We start from the raw sequence: 12,788 nt of genomic DNA, 5'->3' as shown, positions 1-12,788 counted from the left end.
CTCTTTTCTGGATTATTGACTAGGTCCTCTCTCTAACCTATTTATATTGGGATTAAGCCCCATGATCCCATCGCTGAAGGATGCTAATCTCTGAATAGGCAATAGAGAGAAAGATTCTAGCATCTTGTTCCCTCATTTCCTACGGTTCTTCTCCCACTTTGTGATGGCCCAACAAGGTACACATAATTATAACTCTAATTTATTGTTATTTGGTATTTTATAATCATGTGCATGATTTATTATTTTAATTTCAACAATTATTTCATAGAAATTTGGGGAAAAAGTTTATCATTTTAAATGTCACAACTTATATCTTTTCACTCTCATAAAGAGATGAGACCCATACCTTTATTTTTTTGTCAACTCTCTCCTCCTTTATCTATCTTTTTCTTTCTTTTAACATGACACAACTTTACATCCTTTAAAATAATACACATTTTCCCCTTAAAATATATACTTGTTTTTCAAACTATTGGGCAGTAATCGCATTGGGATTTTTTTTTTTTTTTGGAACTTAAATTGAGAAATTATACGTATACGTTAGTATATGTGATTAACTGATTATAGAACTCAAAATTTCTTAGTGATCTATTCAATAACTATTGGGTTGTATTACACACAGTTGAGTGCGGCAAAGTTGACGGAGAGAGGTGGAAAAAGGTGTCTATCGTAATGAAGAGAGTTTTGGCGAGATCAGGAGAGTTTACGCGAGATGATTTGGAGATTATTTAGACGATTCTAGATTGGAGGAGGAGAGATTCAAGGGATCAGAGGTTCGCTATGATTCAGTGTCTTTACTAGCTTCTCTAGTCAAACAGAGATGATCATGCTAAGGCTGAATATTGCGGTATTTATAGTAGAAGGGTACCTCCTTTTATGTTGCCTTTGTGTCATGGTGACCAACCTCATTGGTGGAGAGTAGAGGTGGCAAAGTGGGCGGCCCGCTCCACTCTGCCATTAATTCGTCAAAAAATGAATCAGTTTGTCCCGTCCGTTTTGGTGGTTGGGCGGGTTGGCCTGCCAGCCTCAATCCGCCTATATCCATCATCAACCCGCCAAAAAATGAGCCTGCTCCGTCACGTCCCCGCATTTGAAATGGGTTGAAAATTCAGCCCGCCCCGCCCCATTAGACAGGTGGGACGGGTTGGCCCGTTGAATCGAGTCTGTTTTGCCACCTCTAGTGGAGAGGGGTAGCCTAGTATATTAGGTTACGTCTTCGAATATGTTTGTGGCAAGTAGGTGCTGACGTGTGATTATTGAATCACGCGATGGCCTATTTGCTTTGAGCAGCTGATCACGCTATGTTCCAGGTCATCTGCTCAGTGCTCGTTGGAGATGTTCAATTGTATGCAACGCGTTTGTTTCTAGGTTAAGCAATGATTTTGGGCCTTACTTGGAATATTGAGCCTCAATCTCGCATTAGAAGTGTCCAGATTACTCAATATTATGGTCAAATTCGTATATGTGATTATTGATACTGGTGCCAAAATGCAAATGTATGCGTCGGGTTGTGAAATGGGTTAGTTGACCGGTCTGTCGGGAAGAAGTGACTCTCTAGTACGGGGGAGATGCCCACTCCCACCTCAAGACGAGTGGCGGAGTCTGATAGTTTTTGGTGAATTATTTTGAATATTTAGTGCATATTATATGTTTTATTTGATCATTGTTGTTTACAATGCGTATATAAAGTGCACACCATGCTATCTTGAGGAATAAAGCAAAGTCTCAAGAGTTTTCTCATGTGTGTTTGATGATCAGATCCAATAAAGTTTCGAGATAGACGTAACGGTAGTCAAATAAATATGACTTATTGAAACCTTGCAATTTCAGTTTTTGTTTTGAAAGGATATGAGAAATTGCACTTTGTTAATAGTACTATTACCTAATTGCCCCGTCCCTTCCTCCACAACTAGACTTTGATCATTGTGGACGATAATATATTCTCTGCAGAAGGGGACCACAAAACAATTACATTTTTCTCTAATGGGCTTTCATATGATGCTACTTGTTGCAGTTCTTCAATGCAAGACCTAATCTCATAAATGCATTGTATATAGGTTGTTACAAATTACAATCTCACCTTTTTTTGTCGTCAAGCAATTGTATGATTTCAACAGATTCAAGTGGTAGCTTTCATTCCCACATGCTTAAATATAAAGTTTAGCTCAAATGGGAACTGAATTGAATTCAAGGAATGGGAAGACTGCAAGAAACTTGCTCTTGTTTAAGCACTCTCTATCAGAACTAATTCTCGGACTTGATAACTTATTGAATACATTTTAAGATATCACTAAAATCCTCCAAACACCATAGTCAAATAAGCATACAATGTTGAGCCTATACACTTAGATAGTTTGGAGGTGGCCATAAATTAAAAAAAACCTCCATGCCCTCCTTGTAACCAAAAAAATTATGCAGCTTGTGAGACATTTTATCCTCAAAAGTCACTAGTCCTTTTTTTTATTTATTTTTTTCCAAGTAAAGCCTGATAATATTGAAGATCAACATAAAGAACTCCAGCTATACTAGGTAACATCTTTATGTCCTTATCCCACTCTACTCTAGGGTGATTCATGTTCTGTCCCTACCCATCCTTTTTCTAAAGAAAACCACAATGGTAACTGGTAGACGCTTTTAATTCCCATTTGAAGTACAATTCTGCTGTCCATTGTCTACGTCATATTTCTTTGTTACCTTTCGCCTTTTGCTTTTGATGGGTCCAAATTCATTGACCCAAAAGGATGTGGACGATAAACTGAGGGTCCTCTGTGACCACTCCTTTGTTGGATCACAGAACTGGAAAAAATTGAGTGCTTCTTTATCTTATGATAGAAAGTTTATGCCCGTATTTGTAATGTGATATTTACCTATGATGTTTTTCTGTAGTGTAAGGTTTCACTAGTGGTTCAGAGAATTAACAGAAGTAGTTTAATTCAGTTGTATAAAAGGGCATCTGAGGATCAATGATTTTATCACCTTAATTATAGATGGAAACAGACATTCAAAAAAGAAGAAGAAAGAAATAATAAAACAAAGAAGAGTAGAAGACTGATGCTTATGTAATACTGATTTCTCTTTTGGATTTGGAATGCAGAAAATCTACCATTTTGCTAATAGAGTCATCTGTAGCTGGAACGGGGACCCCACCCCCGAAAGAAATCCCATGTTGATGTTGAAACATTAACCTGGGAACAGATTGGAAATGTTTAACAAGTATTGTTTTGCTTACATAAACCATTATGCTTGTCCTGGCACATTTGTATGTCACCCGAGGGATCATAATAAATGATATTTCCAATGCTCACAGTTTCTCTCCGTTTCCCTTTGATACCAAGCATGGTGGTTTAAGACAGAAAGTTACATGGCCCCAAAGAATGTCTAACTACTCAAAAGCCACTTCTATCCATATAAAACTCAATGGCTAAGTCAATCTTATGATGGGCTTTCTAGAAGACAGATTTGCCCAAGTAAGTCCAAATCTGTAAGGTGCATGCGTTAATTCTCTAATGCAAGATCCTCTTACTATGCTTAAACGTAGAAACCCAATAATCTCCCAATACCGTGAGATGTTTAACTGCTGTATTATGGCAGCTAGCAATAACTCTGCCATGCGGCTGCAGCCAATAATTTGACAGATTCATTCAAAATTCTCATCTCCTAGAATAAAAGACTTCTGAATGCTAATATGCTATGAAAAGCATGACTGGCCATACGTTTCACTAAAACATGAGTAGTGCTAGTATGTGCACTGAGATCTTATCAGCGTTACTCTGCTTTGGTTCATGCACAAGGATTAGTGCACATTTCTTAGTTAGATTTGGCAACTCTACAGTGAAGGGTGCACATTAGTAATATATTGTGAAGTTATAACCGTTTTGATTTTAACAACTTCATAATTTATTCCAGATGTGCATGTATTTTATCACAATCTCAACTACAAATCTTTCAATCAATGATTATAATTAAGCACTTTATCCTATAAGATGCACCTCTGATTTTATTATTACAGCAAAACTACAAATAACTGCACTTTGCGTGTATATTATTACAGCAAAACTTATTATACATGTGTAACTAACACAACTCTTATTGTACCACTAAGCATTTGGATCACCTGGATAGTGGATACATAGTTGTGTTAAAAACTTGATAGGGAGAGTTTTGTTTCCCTTGTGGTCCTGCTCCACTCGAACATATTAGTCAATTTGCAAAATTGATGCAGATAAATGTCTTCGCAAATTCTTACCATCGGATAAGTGGCCAAAAAGTAGAAAATTTACCACATATATAGGTTGCAGACAGCTTTGTTATCTTATTTTAAATTTGTCCATAGCTCCATATGAGCAGCAGAGAGACAAATAAAGGTATTAGTGTCTTCTTCCTCATTGTCACACAGTAGAAAGACCAAGCGAACAGCTAGAGTATTAAAAAATAAAATGCAAAGGTACAAAACAAACAGTTTATAAAGATAATATTAGAGGTCAACAAAGTTCTTTTATTGCTGTACACAACAGCTTGAAATTAGTATTGAAGGTGACAAGCTAATTTGGACTAAGAGTACATTCACCAATTTTCTCCCAAGATTTCAGTGTTTTGTCTTCAGTGTCTGTTTTGTATAATGCAAGCCGACTTATCTGAAAGCTCAAGCCACTGAGACTATCATCAAGTATATTAGCTCTCTCTCGAGCCTTTTGCTTCTCTTCATCAGTCAAATCTCCATACAGAAGGCTTAAGTGTGGCATGTAAGCTGCACAATTAAACAAGATATCCACTGGTAAAGAAGAAGAGGCAAAAACCATATTTATGAATCCACCACCCACACTTACACCTACTTATCTTTTACACTATGCTACTGCTACTCAAATCACTATAACTTGTAAACTAAAGAGGCTCTCTAATTTTCAAACACTTGCAAGAGGTGAATGTCACTTCTGGGTAGACAATGGATACAATACATCTTCTCTCTTCAAAATAGCTTTCACCCTTGACGGTATATGTTCCTCATCAGAGTACAAAGTTTTAACTCAATTTGTAAAGGAATCAATTCAACTAAATTAGGTGAGTATCCATTAATGGTTTAATAATATATTTCTCTAACACATTTTTATTTTTTTTAAACTGATATGTAACTACTCATAGTAAATACTTTATTTCAGTGAAAATTTTCTGATTGATTTACCAAAGCAGTAATATGATTTTTGCTTATAAAGCAAACTAACTGATTTACTAGCATTTTATGTATCAATAGTAAAAATGGCTGGTTATATTTACAAATTTTTTTATCTACAAACTCTTATAAACTACACTGTCTTCGGCTAGGTTTCACTATGTTTTTCTCTAGAGAGATGATAGTGTAATTTATAAAAATTTGTCAAAAAAATTTGTAAATAGATCATTCCCCCCGTAATAAAATCCAATAATGTCCCAAAAAGCTCTATCATTTTATATAAACCACTTTTCACCAACAAACGGAAAAAAAAATAATTTTTTTTTGCTAGAAACAAGATGTGTAACTTACGAGTCGAATTCTTATAACCAAAATGGCTGCAGCAGTGTGTACTGGTTTCCACTACCTGGCAATAAGTTTCACATCACAAATAAATCTATTAATAATCACAAATAATAATTAATTAATTAATTAATAAATAAATAAATAACAGAAAAATTTAGAGAAAGAAAAAAAGAAAACCTGAGGGGTAGGATTAAGGAGGAGATAAACACACTGAAAAAAGAAAGTGCCAGTAGCGACGCCATCAACGGTTACATTATAAGCCTTGAGGCCTTCACAGGACGATCGGAGTTTGGTGAGGGCTTCATCGGCGGTCAAGCTGATCGCTCCGACGACGGTGATGTGGGGTTCGAACTGGGGCCCATCGAACTCCGATCGGAGGGCGCTCATCAATTTGGTGAATCTGGCACGCTCGTCTTCAGGTGGAATCGCCCACACCGAATACCACTCCTTCTTCTGCTTCGGATCAATCACAGTTCCTTCTTGGGTTGCCATCGAAATCGGAATCCAAAGGTCGATCAGATGAATTTACAACAAGGAAGGGTTGCGTTATCCTTTGCTTGAACCATGAGAATAAGAATAAGAATGAGTTTTCGTTTTATCTTTTTTTTTTTTTTAATAGTTTTATCTTTTAACATAACACAACAAATTTTTCTACTCTCACAACATTTTGTGGGGTCCACATTTTTTAAAACAAACAAATAAATAAAAAATTAAAGCACGTAAAAACAAATCTCTGTAACATTACACAATCACTTTTTCTACGAGATAACTTTTATAAAACCCAATAAGAATATACCCTATCTTCAACTATTTCATGCTTTTTTTTTTTAAATCTTTTTCAATTAATTTTTTAATCTTTTAATTTAAAATCCTTTTACAATACTACTTAATAACGCCTCTAATAATTTTAATGCATACATTAAAATTATAATTTCGTTAATCATATTCATGATAATTTAATTTGAAAATTTGTTTGACATCATTTATTTATGTATACAAAACTATATAAAAAATAATATATTCCTCATAGAAACAATAACTATTGTTTTGTTTTGAGCTTTGGATGTATATTTTCTAAAGATGCTTCATTGTTTATTTTTTTAATTTCTATTTTTTTTTAATAAAAGTGAATATGAAAATTCTCCACTGTGTACTTAATTCTATGAAATTGAATACCACTGTTAGCAAATAAGTTATATTTAATTCTGATGAACTGAAAAAGTGTAAGATATTTTTATTTAAAAACTAAATTAGTATTCGAGTATTGGACAGAGTTGCAAAATGAAATCTACATTTGGAGAAAAAGAAATATGCATGATGGACAATGATTCAATTCAAATGAAAAATTAAAAAAATAAGACTTGTACAAAATATACACGTTGAAGTTTAAAGGCCATTAATTACATACTAATTGTAAAACAGTTGTAAGAAGAGATAGATTAATTATTACTCATGTAAGAAGCTAACATCTTGGAAAGAAAGAAAAAAAATTATTTGTCAAGATAACACGTAACATAAAACTTTACTTTATATAATAATATTAGATTTTGATGATAATGTGAAATATTTACTTTGATGAGATTTTTCGGTAAGTAAATGATATTGTAAGTCCAGATTAAGACACTGAAATGATTCCACTAGAAACGGTAACAAATAATAATAGACATCATTTTTTTTTTGGTAAGCATAATAGACATCATTTTAAGAAAGTAATATCTGTTTCAGCACCACTAGGGTTAGCCCAGTGGTGTGGGTAGTGTGTGTTAGGAGTGTGTGTAGTGTAGGGTGTTGTATTCAATTTCTTGTAACCTCAAAAAAAAAAGTAATATCTGTTTCATTGGGTTATTTTTTTATTTTGTAAAATAGTTATGTAAAATATATTTTTTTATTTTTAAAAATAATTTTTATTTTTAAAATTATTTTTTTATTTTTTAAGTTAAAAATTAAAATACAAAACACAAATAATTCAGACGTATTGTTTAAATTTGATTTTCTTTGCAATTATGTAAGAGTAAGATTGGGTACAAGAATTTTTTCACTCCACACTCGTATTTTCTCCATCTCATACTCGGTAGTCGGGTTTAACGGAGATTGATTTTATTTTTTTTAATAAAATAGACCTTATAAAACGTGTTTTTTTTTTCGAAAATTAAAGAAACTAATTTTAGAAATCGTATTCAAAGATGTCGTAAATCTTATTATCATCTGATATGTTCAAGAACATAAGGTGAGGTGAAAAGAAATGAAAAATAAAAATCAAATATGTCTGACAAGGTGTTGTGGATGTTGGATAGCTCTAACTTCAGAATTTACAAGAAACATACAGAACTATATTTTCTCACATACATTTGACAAATAAAGAAAAGTACAACCCACGATTTTTCTTTTTCTTTTTTAATCTTTTTGTCCTTAAATTCACTCTTCGGAATTCCCATCTGTAACTATAGAGCCTTGAGGCCTGTACTTGTACCTGTTTGAAAAAAGCAAGTAAACAAAGAAGTTGATCAAGCTCAGTATGGAAAGGAACAAGTAGAACAGGTTGAGATGGTTTCTGTTAATGTTGTTCCCTGCTAACCAGCCTCCACTTGCAGTAATATTCTTGGTGACACCATTGACGGTTTGTACCAATATGGCACTTAAAAAATAGCCAACGGCCATAGAACACCAAAGGAAACATGTTGATGTAGATTTAAGCCCTCTTGGTGCCTCTGAATAGAAGAACTCAAGAAGCCCAACATAGGTAAACATGTCAGCTATGCCAAATACAAAGTACTGAAAAGAAAGCCAGAATATACTTAAGGGTAATGGCTGAACCACTTGCAAAGCATCAATCATGTTGTTGTCTCTAGCAACTCCTTTCCTTTTCACCTCTATGATTGCTGCAATTGCCATAGAGATGGAAGAGAGTATTAGGCCAACTCCTATGCGTTGCAAGTGGGTAATGCCAGTGGGAATACCAGTGAATTTCCGTAGAAGAGGTACACAGATTCGGTCATAGAAAGGGACAATAATGATTAGGAAGACAACTGGGATGATTGATAGAGATGCTGGTGGGATGTGAAAGTGTTTGGTGATGCTTGTGTCCATTGTGTATCCTTGTTCGACTGAGAAGGTTTGGAGTTGTGCTAGGCAAAGGGTCATTATAATTGTGCAGCAGAGTATTGGGACCATGCTTAGAATGATCTTCGCATTTTCTACTTGGGTAACTCTACATAGTTTCCATGGATTTGGAGCCTCTGGTGTCTCAGGTTGCACATCAGATTCTCTTTGGATGGCTGCTCTGTCCAAAAATCTGTGCAAAGGGAGCTTCAATTTAGATGCATTGGAATTGGAGTGATATTTTATAGTGTTAGCATAGGTAGCTTCTATATTTATAAAAGATCAAATCTAAGACCTTTTACTCTCTAACCATGCATCACTTTTAGTACTTGAGCTATGATCAAGTCACATATATATTATTAGTTTTAGGCATGAGTATTGAACCTCAATATATCTCTATGAGGTAGATACTCTATTTCCACTGCAGCTTCTTTGTCCTGTTCAATCTCGTATAGTTCTCTAGGATCTTCAGGAAGGGGAAGGTTTCTGTTGCGAATTGCAGCAATGTAGACCTGGAAAATTAATGTGAAGAAATTAAAACAAACATCTTGATCAATGCCACGTGGAGCTTAAAAACTTCAACTATGCTAGCCAATGAGAAGATACACTTCAAATTAGGTGAAATCCTTTCCATTGTTCATCCAAATACAAAATTTAAATTTTGGTAAAAAAAATTTCCATGAGAGTCTATCATTGATAAAGCAATAAAGCATTGCCATAATGATAAGAACTTAATTGGTGTGACTTAGTCTTTATTGTAAAAGCACTAGAAGTACAAGGTAACTTCTGATTCCAAAAACTAGGCCATGAATGGTCAAAGTTTCAGCTTAGTAGACAAAGATATCAAGAACTTCCTACTCTGAGAAAAAAAAATTTAACTCCTCTTGTAGGATTGAACTGAATGCTACAACCACTTAAATATAACACATATTTAACTGCATTTACATCCATTTTTTAACTTTATTTCTGTTGTCATGCAAGTATAATGTATGCATAATAAAACATGGAGGTGTGTATACCTGTATGATCTCAATGATACCACTTGTTGTTTTTGTAACATGAATTCGGTACATTGGCAACCCAAAAGCAAAGATGATGGTGCCCAAAACTACAGCAATGGTTGATATCCCAAAGCCCCAATCAAATCCTTTATTGTCTTGTATCCACACATTAAAGGTTAAGCTGAATGCAGCACCAATGCAAACAGCTAATAATAAACCGTTGAAGTAGCTGGAAAGTTGCCTTGCTTCTTTGGGGTCTCTTTCATCAAATTGATCAGCACCATGTGATGGCAGGGAAGCTTTCACTCCTGCACTTCCGAATGCCAACAAGTAGAGGCTAATGTACAAAAAAGCTTCATACTTACCACCAAGTTTTTCACAATGTGCATTTTTTTCAGAGATGTCACAAATGGGTGGCTTCAGGCTAGCATAGTGTGCCTGTACTGTAAGCAATACCAGTCCCTGCAAGATAATTCACAACACACTCAAGCATTTCTAATTAAATAATTTTTAAATATACCAAAAAATTACTCTTTACAAGGGCACACAGCTATGTTTGGTCAAACTAACAGACAAACAGTTGTAGCTGATTGTTAGTCTTGAGTGTTATGTACTCTTTTATAGCCTATTACCAATAATAATGAATAACTTTTTATAGAATGTTGGCAATTGGGAGGAGGGTGTTTTTGAATCTTACCAAAAACTCAAAGAAGCCAGAGATAAGAACGCATTTGTATCTGCCAATCCATGTATCCGCAACAATGGCCACCACAATGGAGAGTATGTAAGCAACACCGGAGAAGTTAGTGACCATGTTAGCTGCATCTGCTATATCATAATGCATAATCCCATTGAAGTATGTCACCAAGTTCACTGCTAGTGAGATAGTTGCCATGTTCTCGGTAACAGTCATGGCTGCATCCAAACCCAAATAAGAGCCACAGCATCAATTAACTACAAAAAAACTACAAAGAGAATCCTGACCCTCAAAAACGAGTAGTGTATGAAATTTTCTGGTTTTGTATATGAATAGTTAGTGCCTTAGTGGTCATCAAATTAAAGACTTTTTTTGGAAACTTGAAAGGTGGGATACCGAGCATGGCATTACTTCAGGGATTAGTTCTCATCCAACACTAATCCCTCCATTTTTCAAACCAGATTGTGACCCCAAAAGGATAAAGAAAAAGAAAGAAAGAAGCATACATGTTCCTTTCTCTTGGTTAGTACTCTTGATATAATCCACACCTTAACATTAGGTTCTTATTTCAACTTATTAAAAAGTAAAATGTCCATGAAATGAAGCCATACCATACTGAGTTAGTCCTTACCTAGTACGAGCAAAGAAACTGTCATCCCTCCATGTTTGTGTTTCAGAGCTCTTCTTCCTTTCCAATCAACTTTTCCTTCAACCACCTCTCCTTTCTCCTCCTCGTGCATCCACTCTACATTCCCATCAACAACCTCAGACTTTTCCTGCATGAAAATGATGAAGATGTAAGCAGCATGCAAGAAATTAACACGGAAACGGTGAGCTAAATGGGGTGCATGCATTTAAACAAAGAAAAAAAAAATACCATGGCTATAGCTAGTCTGGAGAAAACTTTTGAGTAACCAATTCAAAACAAAGAGAAGAACTAGTAAAATACAATGGCAATAGGAAAGAACAATCTCTTCCCAATATATAGTCTCAGCAATATATATAAAAAGAAAGTCATATGTACATCAAGTACTGTCTTATGATTAAGATCACTATCATATATACATGGCTGATGACCAGTTCTATAGAGGCTTCCATGCACTGTTCTTGGTCGATAGCGAAATTGAATTACATGGAATTTGCCGACTTTAGAAGAGAAAGATTCGAAGGTAGTTTGCTATTCACAGCATCAGCAAGAACCATAACGACGTATGCAAAATGGCTATTATAATGAACTTATCTCGTAAATCTTAATTAGAGATTTAATTTAAGGATTTAAATATCATAATTAGATTCAGAGCATGATTTCGAGTATTTTGATTGTAATCATGACTAGGTCATGAACAATGCTTTCTGCTAGATGATCTGCATTGTTGTGAAATAACCGGTAGAGTTGTGAATGAGCAAAATGAGTTTAGAGACCTAATTTGACAATTCTGATGCCAAATATGAGTTCAAAACAAAAAATTGTATAGTATGGCACTTTCTGAGAAAATCTCGTGAATAGTATTTTCTACCAGATATTTGTACCGTTTTTTAAGCAACCGGTAGAGTCCGGAACTAAATAATTGATGGAATAAGAATAAGAAAGTCTAATATATGTCAAACAAGTCATAATAGACCCAAGAATGATAAGTTAATAAGTTTCAAGTTTCGTGTAACGCCTGGCAACTTGCAATATATTTTCATTAGCGCCCAGGATGTTACATTTCATATGCAAACGGTGCACAGTTAGTGATTCACCGTGCATTTCGTCAAAAACGGTGCTGAAATCATACTGTGAATTATTAATATTTTTTCTTAGAAAATAAAAATTAATGTAAATAAGTTCAGAAAAATAAAAATATGTCTGTAGCTTTAAGTTAGTTCCGGGTCAGTTTAAGTGAAAATATGCGAGAGAAAAACAACCAGTAAAATGCCACATGTGCATATAAGTCCAAGTCAATAAAGCAAGTCACTATTCATACCAGATTTCTCTCCTTCTCTCTCTCCAAGGCCGAGCTTCACCTTCATGGAATGGCTAGGTTTCAAGCTTTGTTCTTTCTTTGATTTCTCCCTCCGTACTCGACCAAATCCTTAAGTCCATTACACAAAATTGATAGTAATCATTCAAGGAATTCATTCCCCTACTTCGTTTGGGCTAAAATTGCTTGTGTGAGAAGTTCTTCCCTTCCCCTTTTTCGAGTTACTATTTATCAAGTGTGAAAATTGAAGTTTTTGATGGAGTTTTGCTTGGAAGTTGTTCTCTACGCTTTGTGTAAGGGATTAGAGGTAAGAAATCTCTATTTCCATAGTTTGATTTTCATGATTTAAGTTTTGAAATTTTGAAGTATGTTTTGGTGGGAAACTTTGAGTTTGAAATTTGAAATTGGTGTTGTGTAGTAAGTTATAATGTAGATTAAACATGAACATGTGTTTAAAATTTGAAAAAAATCTCCCTTGACCACACCCTAGAATTCGACCATGATAGGTTATTTAG

At 34.7% G+C, this 12,788-nt stretch overlaps 2 protein-coding genes across 3 annotated transcripts; both read right to left on the bottom strand.

The window, feature by feature from the left end:
* Positions 1-4,445: 4,445 nt before the first annotated feature.
* LOC133300828 (cyclic phosphodiesterase-like) lies at positions 4,446-7,573 on the bottom strand. 2 transcript variants are annotated; one of them, XM_061500416.1, is made up of 4 exons: positions 7,559-7,573; positions 5,690-5,962; positions 5,519-5,573; positions 4,446-4,747 (listed from the first exon to the last, which is right to left on the bottom strand). In XM_061500416.1, the coding sequence occupies exons 1-4, from the start codon at positions 7,571-7,573 to the stop codon at positions 4,542-4,544; spliced, it is 549 nt and encodes a 182-aa protein (XP_061356400.1). In that variant the 3' UTR covers positions 4,446-4,541. The 2 variants fall into 2 exon arrangements, with proteins under 2 accessions (XP_061356400.1, XP_061356399.1); XM_061500415.1 differs by lacking the exon at positions 7,559-7,573 and having other exon boundaries at positions 5,690-6,088.
* Positions 7,574-7,927: 354 nt separating this feature from the next.
* Positions 7,928-11,512, bottom strand: LOC133300823 (protein NRT1/ PTR FAMILY 4.5-like). The gene is made up of 6 exons (XM_061500409.1): positions 11,453-11,512; positions 10,941-11,085; positions 10,310-10,527; positions 9,631-10,074; positions 8,996-9,123; positions 7,928-8,804 (listed from the first exon to the last, which is right to left on the bottom strand). Exons 1-6 carry the CDS (start codon positions 11,510-11,512, stop codon positions 7,928-7,930), a joined length of 1,872 nt encoding a protein of 623 aa, XP_061356393.1.
* Positions 11,513-12,788: the final 1,276 nt, after the last annotated feature.

This window comes from Gastrolobium bilobum, unplaced genomic scaffold, assembly GCF_033153095.1.
Source record: "Gastrolobium bilobum isolate Gb01-03AN ecotype WA unplaced genomic scaffold, APGP_CSIRO_Gbil_v1 utg33563, whole genome shotgun sequence".
NCBI classification, from domain to species: domain Eukaryota; kingdom Viridiplantae; phylum Streptophyta; class Magnoliopsida; order Fabales; family Fabaceae; genus Gastrolobium; species Gastrolobium bilobum.
Note: the sequence above shows the minus strand (reverse complement) of the source record. Positions and strands in the feature narration are given on the sequence as shown.

Coding starts and splice junctions, on each gene's coding strand:
- LOC133300823 (XM_061500409.1), bottom strand. CDS start 11,512: ATGGTTCTTGCTGATGCTGTGAATAGCAAACTACCTTCGAATCTTTCT. Junction 11,086..11,452: donor ATCTTTCTCTTCTAAAGTCG/GCAAATTCCATG, acceptor ATTTTCATGCAG/GAAAAGTCTGAGGTTGTTGA. Junction 8,805..8,995: donor CCTCATAGAGATATATTGAG/GTTCAATACTCA, acceptor CCCTTTGCACAG/ATTTTTGGACAGAGCAGCCA.
- LOC133300828 (XM_061500415.1), bottom strand. CDS start 6,004: ATGGCAACCCAAGAAGGAACTGTGATTGATCCGAAGCAGAAGAAGGAG. Junction 5,574..5,689: donor TCCTTAATCCTACCCCTCAG/GTTTTCTTTTTT, acceptor ACTTATTGCCAG/GTAGTGGAAACCAGTACACA. Junction 4,748..5,518: donor TGGTTATAAGAATTCGACTC/GTAAGTTACACA, acceptor TTAATTGTGCAG/CTTACATGCCACACTTAAGC.